The sequence below is a fragment of the Syngnathus scovelli genome, chromosome 5 (assembly GCF_024217435.2).
Source record: "Syngnathus scovelli strain Florida chromosome 5, RoL_Ssco_1.2, whole genome shotgun sequence".
In the NCBI taxonomy this organism is placed as follows: Eukaryota; Metazoa; Chordata; class Actinopteri; order Syngnathiformes; family Syngnathidae; genus Syngnathus; species Syngnathus scovelli.
Window position 1 is genome coordinate 15,098,133 of NC_090851.1, and position 20,532 is coordinate 15,118,664.

A 20,532-nucleotide genomic window follows, 5' to 3' on the forward strand; every position below is an offset into this window, starting at 1 on the left:
TCTGCTGCTAAAGGTCATAGACAGCAGTTGGTGTGACAGAGCTGTGTGTTTTGGGGATCTTTTCTGCCAGGTTTGGACCTATATTGACAAAATAATAATTGAAACCATTTACAACTCCATCCTCGGTGGATTGCAAGCCAACATTTTTTGAGAGTCACTCCAAAGCACAGCAATTTGTTTTTACTTTTATTAACTAGGCTAGTTACATTTTTCCAAATACTTTTGATATTGCTTTTGTGGAAATTATCTTTCCTGCATTTTGTTGGAATTAAGAATTTTATATTTGCGTTACGATTCAAAAGTCCTACTTTGATGAACTTTTTAAACAGTAAATATTTCTACATGCATTAATAAGGCATTTTGTCATCCATGGCTCGTAGTTTTCTTCTGTATTTGATTTCCTTTTGTTTGATTGAGCGATTGATCTATCTATGTAAATATAAAAACTGGCATGTGGTCACGAATATCACTGTATAAAATTCCTATGATTATTCTGCTAACAATAAAATTTGTAAAGATATTATTAAGGATGTAACCCTTGTTGGTTTAGTGATTGTTGGAGATAGCATTAAGCATCATGAAAATCTTTAGTGAGTTTATAAGTATTATACTTCAAAAGGTCTATATAAGCAGGGCTGTGGACTCGGACTCGGGGACTTGGACTTGGTCGGACTCGGTCGGACGCGGTCATTTTTGCCGGACTCTGACTCGGACTCGGTGCTGATTTTGACCGAGTCCACCAAGTCCGACAATAAAAAAAATACGTTCAATTTTATTTTCATCATGCTGCTGAGAATGCCTCCCTCACCGGCTTGACCTTCCCGACGTGGAAGGTGGGATGCACCGCAAGGGACCGAGGCAGACGGAGTCGCACAGCCGCTGGACCGACGACCTTGGAAATTGGGAACGGCCCCACAAAACGGGGGGCCAGCTTCCTGGAGCCCACCTGGAGGGGAAGGTCCCGGGTGGACAGCCAGACCCGCTGGCCGGGCCGGTAGACAGGCGCCGGACGACGTCTCCGGTCAGCCATCCTCTTCACCCTGTCGCCCTGGCGGACCAGTATGGCCCTTGCCGCCGCCCAGATGCGCCGACAGCGTCTCACCACGGCGCGTGCCGAGGTAACTGACACCTCCGGCTCGCTGGCGGGGAAGAGCAGGGGCTGGTATCCAAAGACGCACATGAAGGGGGACATCCCGGTCGCCGTGGTGGGAAGGGAGTTATGGGCGTACTCTACCCAGGTCAAGTTTTGACTCCATGACGAGGGGTTCTGGGTTACCAGACAGCGGAGGCCCGTTTCCAGCTGTTGGTTGATGCGTTCGGCTTGGCCGTTTGCTTCCGGGTGGTAGCCCGAAGTGAGGCTCACGGTGGCCCCTATAAGCTTGCAGAAGGCCTTCCAAAAGCGGGACACGAACTGGGGGCCCCTATCTGACACGACGTCCCTAGGAAATCCATGGATCCTGAAGACGTGGTCCATGAGAACTACTGCCGTACGTTTGGCCGAAGGTAATTTGGGCAGGGCAATGAAGTGGGCCATCTTGGAGAACCTATCCACGACGGTGAGTATCGTCGTCTTACCGCTAGACACCGGCAGTCCCGTGACAAAATCCACAGAGATGTCGGCCCATGGTCGAGAGGGAATGGAGAGAGGCTGCAGCAACCCCATCCGGCGGCCCGGAGTGTTCTTACTTCGCGCACAGATAGAACAGGCTGCAACATACTCCCGGACGTCCGCCCCCATGGAGGGCCACCAGAATCTTTGTTGGAGGACGTGCAGGGTTCTTCGCACGCCCGGGTGACACGTGAGCCGGGAGGTGTGCGCCCAGTGGATCACTTGGGATCGTAGTTGGGGCGGAACAAACAGTCTATTCTCGGGACAACCCCTAGGGGGTGGATCATCGTGGTTTCCCCGCTTCACTAAGTCCTCTATGGGCCAGGTTACGGCTCCCACCACGCAGTGAGGGGGGAGAATGGGCTCTGGCTCTGTGGACACCGGGTCTGGGCTGTAGACGCGTGACAGCGCATCAGGTTTGGTGTTCTTGGCCCCCGGTCTGTAAGACAACGTGAAATGGAAACGGTTAAAGAAGAGGGACCAACGAGCCTGGCGGGAGTTCAATCGCTTGGCCTCCTTGATATATTGCAGGTTCTTGTGATCGGTCCAAACCAGAAAGGGGTGTTGGGCTCCCTCCAGCCAGTGTCTCCATTCTTCCAGAGCCTTTTTGACCGCTAACAATTCCCGATCTCCGACGTCATAGTTCTGCTCCGCGGGGGTCAGCCGTCGGGACAAAAAGGCGCAGGGATGAAGCTTGTTGTCGACCTGGGATCTCTGAGACAGGACGGCGCCGATTCCCTGGCTGGAGGCATCAACCTGTTGGATTTTGTCCACAATTTAGGGAGCGCGTTATCTGCGCCTCACGGCAAAAGCCTTTGCCAATCACCTGTTCTCCAATTTACTCACTGCGTGCTCGTTTGATTTCTTCAGATTTAGGAAAATGCAAAGACACTGAAGCAGAAATTAGACTTAGACAGATTGGTTGAGTTCAATCACAATTCTTGTTCAAAAAGCTCTGTTTTCAGGAAAGTACAATACAGCGCTGGGCCCTTCAAGAGCGGAAAGTCTCCATTCAGAAAAGGCAAAGTCCAAGGTTGTTAGATCAGTTTTATATTCAGTAGCACATTGTGGGCTGGGATTGATGGGCGATGAGTCTTCGGGGTGGGGCAAGTTCGAAGGAGAGTCTGCTTCCATGGGAGTGGTGCTGGTTATGGGCGATTCGGTGTGTTGGTGGGGGGCTGTTGGTGTGTGTGTGTGTGTGTGTGTGGAGGGGGCTGTTGTCTTCCATCCCGTCTCTCGGCCTTGGCGATCATCTTTGGCCGTGTTCTCGGGTGGCTCCTTCTGGCACCCACTGGTTTTATCTCCACGTGACCTTCCTGTGAACATTCTTCTCCAATCTTGGACATACACTGTCGTACCGCATTCAACCGTATCTTTTCTTTGTTAGACAAACTATTTCCCTCTGTGCAGAGCGTTCAGTAGTAATCAAAAACTGGCGTCTAGCATTAGTCAAAACATAAGATACAATCAAGTACTGAACGGTCAAGACGACTCTGGCCGTGTCCATGATTCAGAGAAAAAACATCAGGCATGCATTCCACAGTTCCTTAAGGGTCATTAAGCTATTTAGGCAATATATCAAAAGTAATTTGTTATTTCAAAGTCCTCAGAAATATATATATCAGATCATAAAGTTATAAAAACCTTTCTCATCACCACTTATCAAAAATGTCTAGTTATGTCTTCTTTATTGATTTGGTGTGTAGGTATAATTATATGCTTCAAATGTTTCTTTTATTTATTTAATATGTGAATATACTTGTCTGCTTATGTACTTTATTCAATGAGGTTTGAGCATATCTGTTTTTGTAGCGAGGCAGGACTTTTTGTATTTCGACCTCATTCCTTCACTCCCTCTGTTGACCTCAGTTTTACTGAGGTCACCAAAATCGTTGATGCCACCAGAGTCATCCTAAAACCATATTTAGTCCAAAATGAGCCCTGATCAATCTTGCTTTTTCAAATCTGTGGTATCTCTATATTTTTCAGGTGAGAGGAATGTTATCCTCTGCTGTGATCACATCACCCCAACCTTGAATCATGTTAACCATTCACAATACACAAACCCCATCCCAAGTACAGACTTGACATTCATACAGCATTACAGACAAACTGTCATCCCACAACACACACATAAAACATACAACATTAAATTGTAAAAAGAACCCTCCCTACGCAAAATTTTCTCCTCAATTAAAATGTCCCTTTTTTATTTTAAATCCAAAATTAATATCTAATTGTCTGGTCTCCTGTCCTCACATCGTTTGCCAATATGCATAATACTGGAACATGATTTAACTCCCCATTTGGTTTGCTCACATCTCACACTTAGACTATTTGACACTTTGTGTTGAGCTGTAACTTCAATATTTCCACCTTCCCATATTTCTTCCACTAAACAGTTCCATTTTGCTTTGAGTTTAAATTCATCCCTCCAAATAACTACCTCTGGCAAAGAACCAAAAATTTTAGAGCACTCCCTTTTACTGTTGCCCTGTTCCTTCATTCATCAACTGACCCTCCTAAGAAATAATGATACTGAAAATAATGTTTAAAAAATATACACAGCTTCCTCCTGCCACTTACACTATAACCTTGGATTATCGTTCTCATTTTTTGTTGATGCCAATTCTTAGAATTAAAAAGAAATACTTACTCTTGATAATTGAGTCACGCTATATCACAAATTTTGAAAACCTTCTTCCATGTTCCCCCTTTGTACCTATCAAAACCAATTAGAAATATTTTTGCTGTCATGATCATCATTGTGGCCCTCACACTTATTGTTCTTGTATTTTAAATTGGCAATTTTTGTACATTTGGAGCCCTTTGAGACTTGCTTTCATTTTTTCCCTTCGAATGTCTTCTAGTTTTCCTTTTTTCTTTTTTCTTTTTCCCACTGACTCAACCCATTTCAATTTTTTAACTGTTCATCTTATGCCTACCTATTCCAAAACTTCTCACTTGTGGAAAATTTCAAATTTTCAACTTTAAAATTCACGCCCAATTTTACAAAATTCTTTCTATATTTTTATCAATTTTCTAGCCAATTCAACACGTTCCAAATTTAAACATAATCTTGTGGCTTTCCCCGAATTTTTATTCAGCCTCTTCGCCTTCACACGCAATTTCTACAGAAATGAATAATTCTAGTTATTATTGTTAATCATCCGTGGCCCTCCTAAGGACAAGCCGCACCAGTAATGGATGGATGGATGGATTGTTAATCCTAACCCCAAGTGCCTATCATAAATTGCCATTTAAATCAATTGTCGCAAGGGTCATGTCATTGTATTGGTTATTTAAAGCCCTACTGTATTACTATTTTGCTGACTATCCAGAATTACAACTTTCTTATGGCCCCTCACCCCTTCAAGCTGAAATATGCATCCTATAAATCAGTCGCAGTGGATGTGTAATTAAATTCTGTTGTTTTGATAAAGGTCAATTAAGTTTAGCAATTCAGCCTTCTGTTGCCCGAATCCAAATTTTCACTGGTCCAATTATAAAATTTCATTATTTCAGTTAGATTAATTATGTCTTCGAAATGCTAAGTTACATATAAAGATTTATGATTCAAATGATTTAATTTCTATTGATCAATGTCCACTTTACAAAGTTTCTGATCATGTTGTCGTGTAATTTGTCAGTGCATCTTCACTGTCCATATCTATGTATTTTGTTTTTTATCCCTGTTTCAGTGTCAATAAGCAGCCTTATTATTCCCTCTTTTATCAAAACTCCTGTCACGGATCGGATAGAACATGGAGCAGGGCGACCGAACCGTGCTCGGGCGGCGACTTGGGGAACCGAACCGCGCTCGGGCGGCGACTTGGGGAAACAGAACCGCGCTCTGGCGGCGACTTGGGGGACAGAACCGCACTCTGGCGGCGACTTGGGGGACAGAACCGCACTCTGGCGGCGACTTGGGGGACAGAACCGCACTCGGGCGGCGACTTGGGGAACCGAACCGCACTCGGGCGGCGACTTGGGGAACCGAACCGCACACGGGCGGCGACTTGGGGAACCAGAACCGCACTCTGGCGGCGACTTGGGGGACAGAACCGCACTCGGGCGGCGACTTGGGGAACCGAACCGCACACGGGCGGCGACTTGGGGAACCGAACCGCACACGGGCGGCGACTTGGGGAACCGAACCGCACTCGGGCGGCGACTTGGGGAAACAGAAGCGCACTCTGTGGCAAACGGAGAGTCTGAACCGCGTGCAGCGGCAACAGTCACAGCCACACGCACGGCGGCATACAGGAAGCCAGAGCTGCACGTAGCAGCAGGAGTCAGTGTTTCAGCATTGGGGGCAGGGTCTGTGATGATCGCGGGTCTGGCATTGCTGGCACGAGGCCCGGCAATGCCGCGGGTCCGGTGACGCTGGGTGGAGCCCGTTGGCGGCCGCGAGTCCGATGGCGCAGGGAGGCACTCCGATGGCGGCCAAGGGTCCGGCGTCGCTGCAGTGAGGTCCGATTGCGGCCGCGAAGCCGCTGGTGCCAGAAGCACTCCGATGGTGGCCGCGGGTCCGGCATCGCGGCAGCAGAGTCCGATCGCGGCCGCAAAGCCGCTGGCGCCAGAAGCACTCTGATGGCAGCTGCGGGTCCGGCGTTGCCGGAACAAAGTCCGACGGTGGCCACGGGTCCGGCGTTCCGGCAGCAGAGTCCCAACGCTGCCGCGAAGCCCATGGCGCTGGAACATGCATGGATTGGCGGTCGTGGATTGGGCATCGCAGCAGGATCTGATGGAGGAGGGGGGTCCAAGCGCTGGTCGTTGTAGTGGTCGGATCGTTCTGTCACGGATCGGATAGAACATGGAGCAGGGCGACCAAGTGCAGCTTGGACCAGGGTTTATTGAGGGAAAAGGGAAGTGGAACGAGGCATCGAGGGAAACAGACGAGAACTGGCAAACTAATAACATGAGAGACTGACCGACAGTGATTGCAAACAGAAACAGACTCGAAACAGACAGGAACCACAAGGACAGCAAACGGGACGACATCGACGATCCGACAGGGAGTGAGGGGCAGACAGGACTTATATACACGACAGGTAACGAGAGGCAGGTGGGAATAATCACACTGATCATGGGCACACAGGAGGTGAGGGGCGAGCACACAGACACACGAACAGAACTATGAAACGATCGGGGACGAGTCCTGACAACTCCTCAGTTATGTCTGCCCCAGCACCCAAACACACTTCCATCCCTTTTGTCCCACACTCCACCAACTTTGTAATGCTTCAGCAGTCTTTAGCAATGTGTCCAGTTTGACTTCATGTGACTCGTGCAAGTCTTTAGCAGCCTCTCCTCTTAGATTGTCATGATGATGATTCAGGGCTGGACCGTCCGCCATTCTCAAATGCGTCCATCTTGTCTTTGTTCTTTCAGTCCATTTTCTTTTTGATCTGCAACTGTGTGTATTCCACCAACTGTATGGTTCTTGTCCTGTGAAGAGCTGTGCTTGCCCCCTTCAAGCATGATAATAGTTCCTGTTGTTCTCCCAAAGGTCAAAGGTGTCTCATGACCAGGGACAGTCAGTCCTCTGTTGATTTTGAGGCAGCCAGTAGAGTACAAGGACTCAGTTCAGGACTTGTGCCATGCGCTAGGGCAGAACACACTGGGACACAAATTTCACAAAACTATCTTCGTGTTATCAGTCTTCATGTGTAGTATTTGTTCCTTACACCCCAAATCTTCCCATTAACATATTGTATCCTATCAGTTGCGCACACTCATCCTATTACTATCAAGCCGCCCTTATCAAAAGCTTTTTTTTTTTTTGGAGTAATCCATCCATCCTACCCATTAACACGGCTAAAATCCTTGTTCCAGTGTTTATCATCAAATAAAGTTCCGAAATCCTTTGTAATAAACTGTAATGTAATTTAACAATCTACCAACAGGGTTGTATGTGCGGTGAATGTTATTGTTCAATCTATAGGTCATACAGCGCCGGTGTTCCAAATATGACACTCCTCCTTGATTTAACATCTCATAAGTTATTATTGTCAGCAGCGCTAAAGGATAGTGCTTGGAAGTGAATGTCTTATCGCCCAATTTAAAACACATGCCACATTTGAGCTAGTATTCATTCCTTTATTTATTTCCCATCCTCATGTTAGCTGGCATGTGTCGGAATTAAAATGGAATTTTGCTTTTAATTTTAAGTCTTTCAAAATTGCTATATCCTTACTGCACCGAGATAAACTGTTAAATATATCGAAGTGCGGAGAGCCTCGCCACCAATGTAACCCCCCACCTCTGTCCAAAATATGCATTTGTGCCCACCTGGCCGTTTGGCCCAAACTTTAGAGCCGCACCCTTTTGAAAACAAAAATGGTTACAGTTTAACCCCACCACACAATGGGATATAACCTTCATGCTAATTAAATATACATTCTTTATCAAATTCTTGTTAAGCCATTTTGCTGACTCCAACTCTCATGCAAAATCAAAATAAAATCAACAATTTTATACAAATCAACTTATTGTTCTTCATGAACCACAAATCATCACTTCCATCCCATCAACAGCACCACAACTAATCACTCACTTCTTCAGCTGCGCCGCTGTCCCATCTGACAGCCAAGCCTGCTTTCCACACAATATCATCATAGACACACTTCAACAATTATGTAGAGAGCTGGTTAACCCAGTTACCCTTCGCCCTAGACAACAATATAAGTCTCTAAGGTCGCACTATTGAGGTCGCCAGGCATCCGTCCTGCTATATCAGCGATGCCTTCACCACTTTTTTTTCTTTTTTTTTTTTTTTTCACGAGTCCCCGACTCGTATTGGTGGGCTGGCCGATCCAATCCACCCCGACCTTAGGCAACAGTATAAGATCCTAAGTGTCTACTATTGAGGCCACTCAGGTGCCCATATGCTAGTCACTGGCATCCCACAAGTTCCAGCGGTGTGAGCGCCCTTTGCTGATCAGACAAAGTCCTCACCACCTTTCTCTTAATTCACCACGACTCGGACATCCCAGATGTCCCTCGCCTTAGACAGCCCTATAATGTTCTAAGGTCACACTATTGGAGTTGCTCGGCATCCGTACTGCTATATCAGCGACGCCTTCACCTGTTTTTGTATTTTTAATTTTTTCCACAAATCACTTTTACCAAGTTCCACACAAACACACACTTCTATACAACCACCATTCCTGAACACAGAGCTGAAATTATAAATTTTTGTATTCCGCTTTCACTCAATATTGCTGAACTGGGAGAGAGAAAAAAAAAGTTTCCTCCTTACCTTTTGTGCCGATCGGACTGCAATACTGTTGAGCAAGAGCGGAGAAGGAAGAATCCTTTGTGGAGCATGCACTTTCCCTTCTGAAGAAATCACGTCGGATGGGCACCATTTGTTGGCTTTTTTCCACAATTTAGGGAGTGTGTTATCTGCGCCTCACGGCAAAAGCCTTTGCCAATCACCTGTTATCCAATTTACTCACTGCGTGCTCATTTGATTTCTTCAGATTTAGGAAAATGCAAAGACACTGAAGCAGAAATTAGACTTAGACAGATTGGTTGAGTTCAATCACAATTCTTGTTCAAAAAGCTCTGTTTTCAGGAAAGTACAATACAGCGCTGGGCCCTGCAAGAGCGGAAAGTCTCCATTCAGAAAAGTCCAAGGTTGTTAGATCAGTTTTATATTCAGTAGCACATTGTGGGCCGGGATTGATGGGCGATGAGTCTTCGGGGTGGGGCAAGTTCGAAGGAGAGTCTGCTTCCATGGGAGTGGTGCTGGTTATGGGCGATTCGGTGTGTAGGTGGGGGGCTGTTGGTGTGTGTGTGTGTGTGTGTGGAGGGAGCTGTTGTCTTCCATCCCGTCTCTCGGCCTTGGCGATCATCTTTGGCCGAGTTCTCGGGTGGGGGCTGTTGTCTTCCCTCCCGTCTTTCGGCCTTGGCGATCATCTTTGGCCGAGTTCTCGGGTGGCTCCTTCTGGCACCTGCTGGTTTTATCTCCACGTGACCTTCCTGTGAACATTCTTCTCCAATCTTGGACATACACTGTCGTACCTCATTCTTATTCTTTTAATTTTGTCATTTTGTACGAAATTATGTTAGCTTTTGACTGTGACATCATTAATCTATTGCTGTTCTTTTGATACATCATATCTTTGCTTATTCTTAGTTTAATCATGCTTCCAACCGTATCTTTTCTTTGTTAGGCAAACTATCTCCCTCTGTGCAGAGCGTTCAGTAGTAATCAAAAACTGGCGTCTAGCATTAGTCAAAACATAAGATACAATCAAGTACTGAACGGTCAAGACGACTCTGGCCGTGTCCATGATTCAGAGAAAAAACATCAGGCATGCATTCCACAGTTCCTTAAGGGTCATTAAGCTATTTAGGCAATATATCAAAAGTCATTTGTTATTTCAAAGTCCTCAGAAATATATGTATCAGATCATAAAGTTATAAAAACCTTTCTCATCACCACTTATCAAAAATGTGTAGTTATGTCTTCTTTATTGATTTGGTGTGTAGGTATAATTATATGCTTCAAATGTTTCTTTTATTTATTTATTTAATATGTGAATATACTTGTCTGCTTATGTACTTTATTCAATGAGGTTTGAGCATATCTGTTTTTGTAGCGAGGCAGGACTTTTTGTATTTCGACCTCATTCCTTCAGATCCTATATAAGCCGAACCAGCCAGTGTGAAAGCAGTTGCGTTAGTTCTGGTAGATTTTGATCTAAATTAGCCTTGAAAAAAGACTAAGCAGTCACATGAATTAACAGAAAAAATGGACAGCCGGACTCGGTGGTCAAGAGGCAAAAAATCCGACCGAGTCCACAGGCCTGTATATAAGTACCCCCACAGACAATAAAATCTTTCTGTGTGATGTTTGAGAATAATTTTTCAATAGAATCTGAAAATGTACTGATCCTGATAGGGGTCCTGTACACGCAAGAAATAAAAAAAAGATTTCTGTCTGTCATCTTAATTTCTACTGTGACATACTCAAAAATACATATTTTCCATTGCACGTCATTTTGGCAACGACTTTACAGTTGTATTTCTCATTGATGTATAGTGCAACATCACCTCCTGTTTTTTTTTTGTACCTGTTCATATTGTACATGTTATAATTCTTCAGACAAAAGTCATTCAACTTGCTATCACATTACCAAGGTTTACTGACCACTATGATATCAAACGGAATTGTTAGAAGATTTAGATAATCTTTCATTGATTGGAAATTTGCTTGTAGACTTCTAGCAGTATAATGGATCAAGAAAAGAGATTTTCCATCTTGGTTAGAGTATATATCAATAAATTGGTCATCTGGTAATAATTACAGTCGACATTAACAGAATTAAAGAAATTGTTCTCAGGATCTAAATTGAACAGAGTGCTTTGACGTTTTTTAGTTGTGAATTGTGAGGTAGTGCTACTAATTATATCTTTACCTTCATCATCACTCTCAGAGAGACAGAATGGGACATTGCAGTGCAAGTCTGCTATTTTTTTTTCTTTTGCTATACACTAAGAGAGTACAAGGTCAGTGATACATGTTCAGCTCCTCCACCTTTTTAAATGTCTAGCGTGCTATCGGTGCCGGGACTCTATGGTGGTATGTAAGCACTGCTCGCCGCTTGTGGAGTTTGTGATCATTAATCTGCCGAGGGAATTTACCGCGATTCTGCTAGTCGCGGTATACATCCCGCCTTCCAACATCGAAGGAGACAGGATCGCGGCGCTTGGTGAACTGTACCAGGCTGTCAGTGAACAGCAAACAGCGCACCCTGACGGTTTCACCATCTTCGCTGGAGACTTCAATCATGCCAACCTGAAGTCTGTTTTCCCAAGGCTTCACCAGCATGTTCCCTTTCCGACACGTGGAGACAGCTTCCTGGACCTAGTCTACTCGGCGCAAAAGGGAGCTTTCAAAGCCACCCCCCTCCCCCATCTGGGGCTTTCTGACCATCTCACCGTTTTGCTTTTGCCCGCATACAGACAATTGGTAAAGGCATCCAGGCCGGTTCGGAGGCAGGTTCGAGTGTGGCCTGAGGGTGCCTCCGATGCACTTCGTGACTGCTTCGACACCACTGACTGGGACTTGTTTAAGCAGGCAGCCACCTACAACGATTGGACGGACATAGAGGAGTATACTGACTCTGTTACCTCTTACATCACAAAGTGCATCGATGATGTGACTTGCTCGAAATCCGTCGTCACTCGCGCGAACTGGAAGCCGTGGCTGACGGGGGCTGTCCTCAGACTGTTGAGGGCCAGGGACAAGGCTTTCAGAGCGGGGGATGAGGCTGGCTTGAGGACAGCGAGGGCCGACCTGTCCCGAGGCATCAAAGAAGCGAAGAAGGCGTTCTCGTGCAAGGTCTCCACCCACTTCAAGGACAGCAAGGACGCACGTAGCCTTTGGCGGGGCATTCAGACCATCACGGACTACAAGCCCGCGCCGAGGAGCTGTGAGGGCGACGTCCGTCTGCTGAACGATCTGAACCGCTTCTTTGCTCGCTTCGATGCCCAGAACAGCACTTGCCCACTGAAGTCCACTCCCCCCCCACACGAGCAGTCCCTGCGCCTCTCTGCCGACGGTGTGAGGAGGGCGTTTGCCGCTATTGACACCCGTAAGGCGGCGGGCCCTGACAACATCCCGGGTCGAGCGCTGAAGGACTGTGCTGGGGAGCTGTCGGGTGTCTTCACGGACATCTTTAACGTTTCCCTGCAGCAGGCCATCGTCCCCTCGTGTTTCAAGGCTGCCACCATCGTTCCTGTGCCAAAGAAACCTGCACCGTCCTGCTTCAATGACTACCGCCCTGTGGCACTGACGCCCATCATCATGAAGTGCTTTGAGCGGCTGGTCATGGAGCACATCAAGTCCGTTCTCCCCCCCACCATTGACCCTTTCCTGTTTGCGTACCGTGCCAAGCGGTCCTCTGAGGATGCCATCTGCTCTGCCCTCCACTCGGCCCTCACCCACCTGGAGAGAAAGGACTCATATGTGAGGTTGCTGTTTGTGGACTTCAGCTCTGCCTTCAACACCATTGTGCCGCAGCGACTCATCTGCAAACTCGACGAGCTGGGCCTCAGTACCTCCCTCTGCAACTGGATACTGGACTTCCTCTGTCAGAGGCCTCAGGTGGTGCGTGTTGGCGACAAAATCTCCGCCAGCATCACGCTGAGCACGGGAGCCCCCCAGGGCTGCGTGCTCAGTCCATTGCTCTTCACCCTGCTGACGCATGACTGCACTGCGACCTACAGCGACAACCGCATAGTGAAGTTTGCTGACGACACGACTCTGGTGGGTCTCATCACGAAGGGCGACGAGACTCGGTACAGGTCGGAAGTTGACCTTCTGACCACGTGGTGCAGGGACAACAACCTCCTGCTGAACGTCAATAAGACCAAGGAAATGATTGTTGACTTCCGGAAGGGTCACACAACACACCTGCCGCTGATCATCGACGGTGCTGTGGTGGAGAGGGTGAGCTGCACCAAGTTCCTGGGGGTGCACATCAGTGAGGACCTCTCCTGGTCCGAAAACACCTCGTCACTGGCGAAGAAAGCTCAGCGCCGCTTGTACTTCCTGCGGAAGCTCAGGCGTGCATGTGCTCCTCAGGCAGTCCTGTCTACATTCTACCGTGGCACCATTGAGAGCGTCCTCACCAGTTGCATCGCTGTCTGGGGTGGTAACTGCACTGAACAGAACTTGAAGGCCCTGCAGCGCATAGTGAATACGGCTGGTAAGATTATTGGTGCTTCGCTACCCTCCCTGAAGGACATTTACACCTCCCATGTCGCCCGCAAGGCAACCTCGATTGCCAGAGATGTGAGTCACCCGGCTCACTCTTTGTTTGACCTTCTGCCCTCTGGGAAGAGGTACAGGAGCCTGCGCTCCCGCACCACCAGACTCGCCAACAGCTTCTTTCTCCAGGCTGTTAGGGCCCTGAACTCGCTACCCCCTTCTGCGTAGCGTGCGGCACTGTTGCACTATTTTCGGGAATGTCTGCTGTACGCGCACTTGCTCCTTTTTTTTCTGCTCCTCCTATTTATTTATTTATTTATTTATTGTTGTGTTATTTATTCATTATTTATCCAGCACGCTTTTGTTATACTTGTTTACTTGTTTGTCTGTTGTGAGCCATGTCTTGTCACCGTGGGATAGGGGGGAACGAAATTTCGGTTTCTTTGTGTGTCTTTGGCATGTGGAGAAATTGACAATAAAGCTGACTTTGACTTTGACTTTGACTTTGACTGTTTCCTGAGCATCCTGGCTTCCCTAGCTATATCTGCATTTTTCTTTGTTAGATGGGCATCAAAGGCAAGAAGGTAAAAATACATCCATCCATCCATCCATCCATTTTCTGAACCGCTTAGTCCCCACGGGGGTCGCGGGCGTGCTGGAGCCTATCCCAGCCGTCATCGGGCAGTAGGCGGGGGACACCCTGAACTGGTTGGGTAAAAATACAGATATTTTCAATTAAAAAACCTCGCCCAAACTGGGACTTCAACCTTTGAAGTCTGACGAAGAAATTATTGGTGAAAACCTATCGATTAAAAGGCAAGAAGGTAAAAACTAATATTTTCAACCAAAGAAAACCTCACCCACACAGGGACTTGAACCCTGGACCCTGAGATTAAAAGCATGATGCTCTACCGACTGAGCTATCCAGGTTACAAGTTGGATGCGACAGAATTTATTATTAAACCTTCTAAACAGGTCTTAGGAGGTTTGACCTGCGAAAGATGCAAAAGAGTTTGCTTTGTAATAGGAGACACGTTTGGTGTTGAAGAGCTGCAACTACAACTAATGTCAAAGCGAGACCGACTAACGTATTACCTATGTGACGATCTAATACATTTGGCCCCACTTTTTAGTTTTTTTAACGAAATATAATTCTTATAAATTATGTTTGTACTTCAGTTTAACAGTTTCAAATTTTATTTTTTCAAGTACGAGTTGTGTTTTGTCAAGTACAAAACCTTTGACCCCAATCTACCTCCATTTAACAATCAATGAAAATAAAATAATCAGGCTGTTAAGATCGGTTTATAAAGCAAAAAAAGATTGATAAAGGCCCCAGCGAGATTTGAACTCGCGACCCCTGGTTTACAAGACCAGTGCTCTAACCCCTGAGCTATGGAGCCCATGTTAGGTTAGAGGGTAATTACTCTAATAAAACAATTCATACACTGTGACCCAAACGAAATGTACAACATCAAAACATGATTTAAAATCTCCGTTCCAGGCGTCCTCCTTACGACAGCAGAGTAAACCCTGGCTGCAGTTCGAGGCGTGACTCAACGTGGGGCGGACCTAAACGTCTGACTCTGATTCTCGACCTCTGTGTTCATTTTTGCTTTCATTTTCTTTGACTGTCAAAATATTTCCTTTTTCTCATCGAAAACTCTAAACTGTTGACTGACCAAAATCCAACTACTGTAATAACCTCAACCATACCGCAGTCATCCCACTCAAGCCTTTCTAATGTGGCACGTCTTTTGACCACAACATTTTAACCTAATGGCCGAGCATACACACTCTGAAGAGGTTTTTTTTTTTGTATTCATAGGGGTTTTGCCGTATATAATCGTAAAGTCTGCGTCTTCTGTAGCTTTCCAAACCTTTGTTCACCTGGAATGAACGTCAAAATGGACTTTCAACTAGTGCCGTCAGTTAAGTTAGCTCCGCCCTGCAGGGGTGAGAGTTTTGATGTTTAAATACGTTAAAAAATAAGCGTGATGTTATAATACAGCGCATCATTAAAACGGCCAAAGAAATAGTTTAACAAAAACGAATAGCATCCGTGTGGGCGGAGAAATACGTTTAGGGCCACCCCGCATTGATGCACGCCTCGACCCTGCACCCCACTCTTCAGCCAGTTGCTGGCTACTTCTGTACAGCCAGGGTAATACCGATGTTTCCACCAGGGGGTGGAAAGGGTGTGTCGACTTTCCACATGTGTAACACTGGCTTTTTGTCTTTTATACTTAACTACTAAATTGTGGAATCATCAAGTTGCTAAAATGCAAAGCTAGCGTAAACATAATGGACCCGCCAAACTAACGGATGAAAGACTTCGTACTCTGTCTCGGCATCTTTTGTCTTGGGCTTGTGTGCATTGTGTCTGTGCTGATTGAAAGCGGGCGGTGAAAGTGAGCAGTAGCAGCCTGCCAGTTTTCGTCACAGCAGAGGAAAGTTGGACACGGAAACATGAAGTACTCGAGTGATTCCATTTTAAAAGAGTGATTCGTTATAGGTTTTTATACAGTTTCTCTGTTGGATGTTTTTCCCGCATGGACTCCATTTTTGTTTACACCAAAAGGGACGTGTTTACCTTTCTTCGAGCTCTCGTAAAAGCGAAGGGAGCAATGGTGGAGGCTGGTGGATGCAGGAGGGGAGTTGCCTCCTGAAAAGGTGTGCATCGACACAGGATAGCCTCCGAATTTTGGATGGTGGACCCAGGATATCACATCAGCAGGTGCGTGTGACTATGTGGCTCAAACCATGGCCAAATTTGCTTGCTATTTTGAGTTTGCCATGTAGAGTAATTACGTGGAAAGTGTATTCATTCAAACAATACGTTTTAAACCATTACCCCCCCCCCCCCCCCCAAAGAAATGCGATTAACTTGAGTTTACCAGCTCGATTAATTACGTGTTAAAGCCTACGTATTGATACGGTATGTTCAAACTAAAAGTTTAGGGAAAACGTAATGTTGCAGCGCGTCCAGTTTATAGGTTACAGTTATTTACCAGCGCAAACGTTGCAACTTGGTCGTGAACTACTTGGGTTGGGACCCGTGGAACGTGTTCTTGGATCCGGGTTGCACCCGAGAAGGAGAGTCGTTACTACTGAATCTGCGTTTTGGTGGGAAGCTAGTATTTTTTTAAATCGACATCTACGCCCAAACAGGAGGAAAACACACTTTGCAAACCTACACATTCACTATCGGACTAAGGGGAAATGTAGTACGTGATTTCTTCGACGGGGAAAAACAGTAAAAACGTTGCCTTTTTTTTTTTTTTTTTTTTTTAAAGCTTTTGCTCGCATCAACACATCACTGATTACCACAAGATGGTTAAAGGCCTTTGCTTTAAGTCAACGACTCTTCAGAGATCATATCGGCGTGTCTGCAGGGGTTGGTAGCAAAAGAAAAAGCCTATCCATGTAGACGGTGTTTTTCTTCCTGACCGGTTCACCCATTATGTAGAGGAATGCTTCGCTTTCTCTTGGCATTAGCTCTGCAGTGGATTCATGTAAGATACGGCAACCTCGTCTTATTGTTATTGTGATAATATGTGGTAATGATATCAGTCGGTTGATCAAAGACCGCTGTTGTTACATCTTTTAATTTCTCCGCAGGGCCAACAGTAACAACATGCTCGTGGCCTCAGCTGTGGTGGTTTGGGAATGGCTGAACGAACACGGTCGGTGGCGGCCCTACAGCGCTGCCGTCTCCCATCAGATAGAGGCGGCCATTCGGAGTGGAGATACCCGCGGGGGGAGCGTGGTCCTCGGTCAGATGGAGAGTCGACTCTCTCCCTACATCATTGATCTCCAATCCATGCACCAGTTCAGACAAGACACAGGTAAGATGTCATGTTAACAAGCGTGCCATGTTTGTTGTGTATGTTCAGGTCATTGAATGCATCGTAACTGGACACTGGTTGTCTTAGAACTGTGGTTCTTAACCTTGTTGGAGGTACCGAACCCCACCAGTTTCATATTCCCCTCTTAAGTGAAAAATAATATTATTTAGTCATTAATTAATACATTGGTGAGGCATCTGCTCGCTAACGACAGCTGTTTGGGAGGAACCCTTTCATAAATATTCCATTCAGTTGTAACAATGGCTTTGGAGGCACGTGGAGACCAAAAAGTAGTCGTGGTTGTTTGTTACCTTCGAAAGGGTTGAAAACACATCATTGTTTGCACACAAGGGTAGTGTCATAAACCCAAGGCAGCTTCTCAACTATAGGGCCTGGCCAAGTTACCGGTTGACAGATTTTATTGGCCAATTTCATTCCGTTTCAAAAATAATCAACACTAACCTGAGTTTTACCGACGTAACGCCAGTATAAATCTTAAGTTCTTATAAAACAATAAATGCTATTTAAGGGACACTAGTAGAATTTCACTTGAATGGGCTTAACATTGGCACTGATAGGTAAAAATGTCAGCACCAAAATTTACTCCCATAAAGCAATCTGTGGAGATTCAAGTTGTTTTGGAGGGGGGTACCAGAAATTGTCCCGCCCACTTTTGGGCACGTATTGTTTCCTGGCTTGACATGTTCTATTGTCAGTATCTGTGACTGTTTGACTGCCAACATTGTGCACATCCCTAATCTTGTCCATTTCAATTTGTGAAAATATAAAAGCAATAGCACAATAATTTGCATTTATCAACATAAAATGTGAGCTCATTCAAGGAAAAGCCACACCTGAAAATGTTAGACTGTCCTGTAAAATGTTTAGTAAACAGACATGTTCCAGTATTTCTCCTTTGGTTTGGCTAATTTCTTGAAACAGAAATGACATTCTTAAGATTAAAATATAATTTGGTCAAACAGTTGTTACAGTTCTGTGCACCAATACAGATTATGAGCAAAAGCTCATATCCAAACTGATCTCCTTCTTTTTCACTGCCACAATATTGCAAACATTCTTATCAATTGCTTTTACTTAGGCCTACTGCTTTTGCCCAAAAGAACCTCTCGCCCAATAAAGTTGATCTTGTATCAAAACTAACTTCCCTTCCTATATGAACAGTTAGTGCCCTCAAATACAATGTCCCTTCAGCATTGTGTGAGCATCCATCCATCTGTCCTTTCGTCCGTCCATCCATCCATCCAACATCTGACACGTGCCCATCTCAGCAGTCTTTGGGCAGTAGGCATGGGACACCCTGAACTGCTTGCCAGCCAATCGCAGGGCACAGAGACAAACAACCACCCACACCCGCACTCACAACTAAGGACAATTTCGAGTGCACAATTAACTACCATGCATATCATTGGAATGTCGGAGGAAACCAGAGTACTCGGCGGTAAACCACGCAGGCACGCTGAGAACGTACAAACTCCACACAGGAAGGCCGGAATCAAACCTTAAGGCGACTTGGTCCTTATGTGATTATTGCAAGTCAAAATGCTAAAATGTTTTTGTCACTATGGCAGAGGTCTAGCTAATAGAATATAACAATGTATAAAACTGAAAAGAAAATTAAAATTAATTTTTTTGTTTCCGTACCGATCTTGTGAATGTCACCAGCTACCAGTGGGGTAACAGCATGTTTTTCTTTCTGGGTGGCTTTGGGTGAGCGGTTTGTCTTGTGAACCAAGGTTTGACGTTCAAACTTGACTCTTTTGCATTACTTTTACTGCCGCTGCTGCTTTGTTTTTTCTGGTGACACCAGCAAGACCAGAATGAAATCGAACAAAAAAACATGCTCGTCTTTGCTGTTTTTTTATTTTCATTTGTTTATGTATTCGTTTGTTTGTTTGTTTGTTTGCTGCCGACATGGAGTTCAATACATTAAGCTTTTATTGCCGTGTTGAGCAGGGATTCCTACAATAGATGTTTGTAACAACCCAATCCGTATCAAAATCCCTGAAGAATTCAATGAGTTATAATGAACAGAGCCAAACACAAACACTGCATGTTGTAAATTAATGATCTCAACTTTTTCCCAACAAGAAGCATACCCAAACTAACCCATTCAGCACGTCATCCCAGAGTTGAGGTTGGATGTCCACCCGAGCGGCCGAGATCAGTCTAAGCACGCCACAAACGGCAGGATTGCCTGTTAACATTATCTTTGGAGTCATTACGAGAATTGAGGCTGACCCACGATTGTCCGGAGGGGCAATTCCGGGCTAAAATCAGGCCGATTAAGTTTCCTGCGATTGCTTTTTGAGCAAATTTTATTTTCCAAGTAACCACGTCCACTTTATTACTCAGGTTAATGTTTTTTTTTTTTTTTTTTTTAATGCTCTTCTAAGGTGTTGACATTTAGGTAAAAAAAAAAAATTAAATGTGTTTTCCCACATTCATTGATGTGCAATATGTTGTAACGATAGAGGAGAAACAATGCATGAAGTGTGACCTGACCCTAGCATGTGCTTGCCTGCTGAACACATATAGGGAGGGGTGAATGGGAAATAAAAAATCCAGATGGCCACTCTATCCACCTGCCTCGAGTAGCTCTACGTTCTTTTATTTCAAATTTTTTATCTCAGTGGTCCCCAACCATTTCAGTACCAAGAACTGGATTATTATCAGACAATATTTTCACAGACCGGCTTTTAAGGTGAGGTGGATAAATACAACAAATTAAAATGATACAACTGGCATAAAAACAATGGTATTGTAGTGCCGAAGGAAAGGAGACCCAGGAGACGTCGCAAAAGACTTTACTGAACGTAGTACTCGTAGAACAAGGAATAGGAAGAGCAACAACGGAAGTGCATTGTCACATAAACATTACGTTCCCAACACTATGTTCCATTTCTGTATGTGGAATTCTGTATGTGAATGCCACAGTATATTATAATAACAAACGTGAATCCACTGTGTCCTATGCAACTTTACTAGCAGCGTCCTCATAACATCGCACCAACAATATAACAATAATGTTATGTTATGTTCACGTGACCGACATGAGATAGTTCAGTCCATTTTTCAAAACGAAAGAGCGTTCAGACTCTGATAAATAAAACGGAAATAATGCAAGTTATTTATTCTTTCTTGTGTGGACCGGTACCAAAAGATTTTGGGGTTTGGGACCACTGCTTTATCTTACCACAGTAGGCTATCAAATTAGTAACAGACAATTACAATGTATATCTGGTACATATTGTTCACCGTGTACAAACCCAATTCCAATGAAGTTGGGAAGTTGAGTTAAACATAATTAAAAACTATACAATTCATGC

At 45.2% G+C, this 20,532-nt stretch overlaps 1 protein-coding gene and 1 non-coding gene across 3 annotated transcripts in view; one reads left to right on the plus strand and one right to left on the minus strand.

The window, feature by feature from the left end:
- Positions 1 to 14,667: 14,667 nt before the first annotated feature.
- Positions 14,668 to 14,740, minus strand: trnat-ugu (transfer RNA threonine (anticodon UGU)). Its single transcript has one exon. It is a non-coding gene; the product is annotated as a tRNA-Thr (tRNA).
- Positions 14,741 to 15,506: 766 nt separating this feature from the next.
- Positions 15,507 to 20,532, plus strand: part of LOC125969449 (E3 ubiquitin-protein ligase DTX4) — a 36,298-nt gene continuing 31,272 nt past the window's right edge. Inside the window, exons 1-2 of one of the 2 annotated variants that reach the window (XM_049721525.1) lie at positions 15,507 to 16,074; positions 16,959 to 17,185. In XM_049721525.1, the coding sequence (XP_049577482.1) occupies positions 16,046 to 16,074; positions 16,959 to 17,185 (256 nt within the window). In that variant the 5' untranslated portion in view covers positions 15,507 to 16,045. Of the gene's footprint in view, positions 16,075 to 16,391; positions 16,853 to 16,958; positions 17,186 to 20,532 lie in introns of those variants that run through there. The other variant, XM_049721527.2, reaches the window with a different exon arrangement.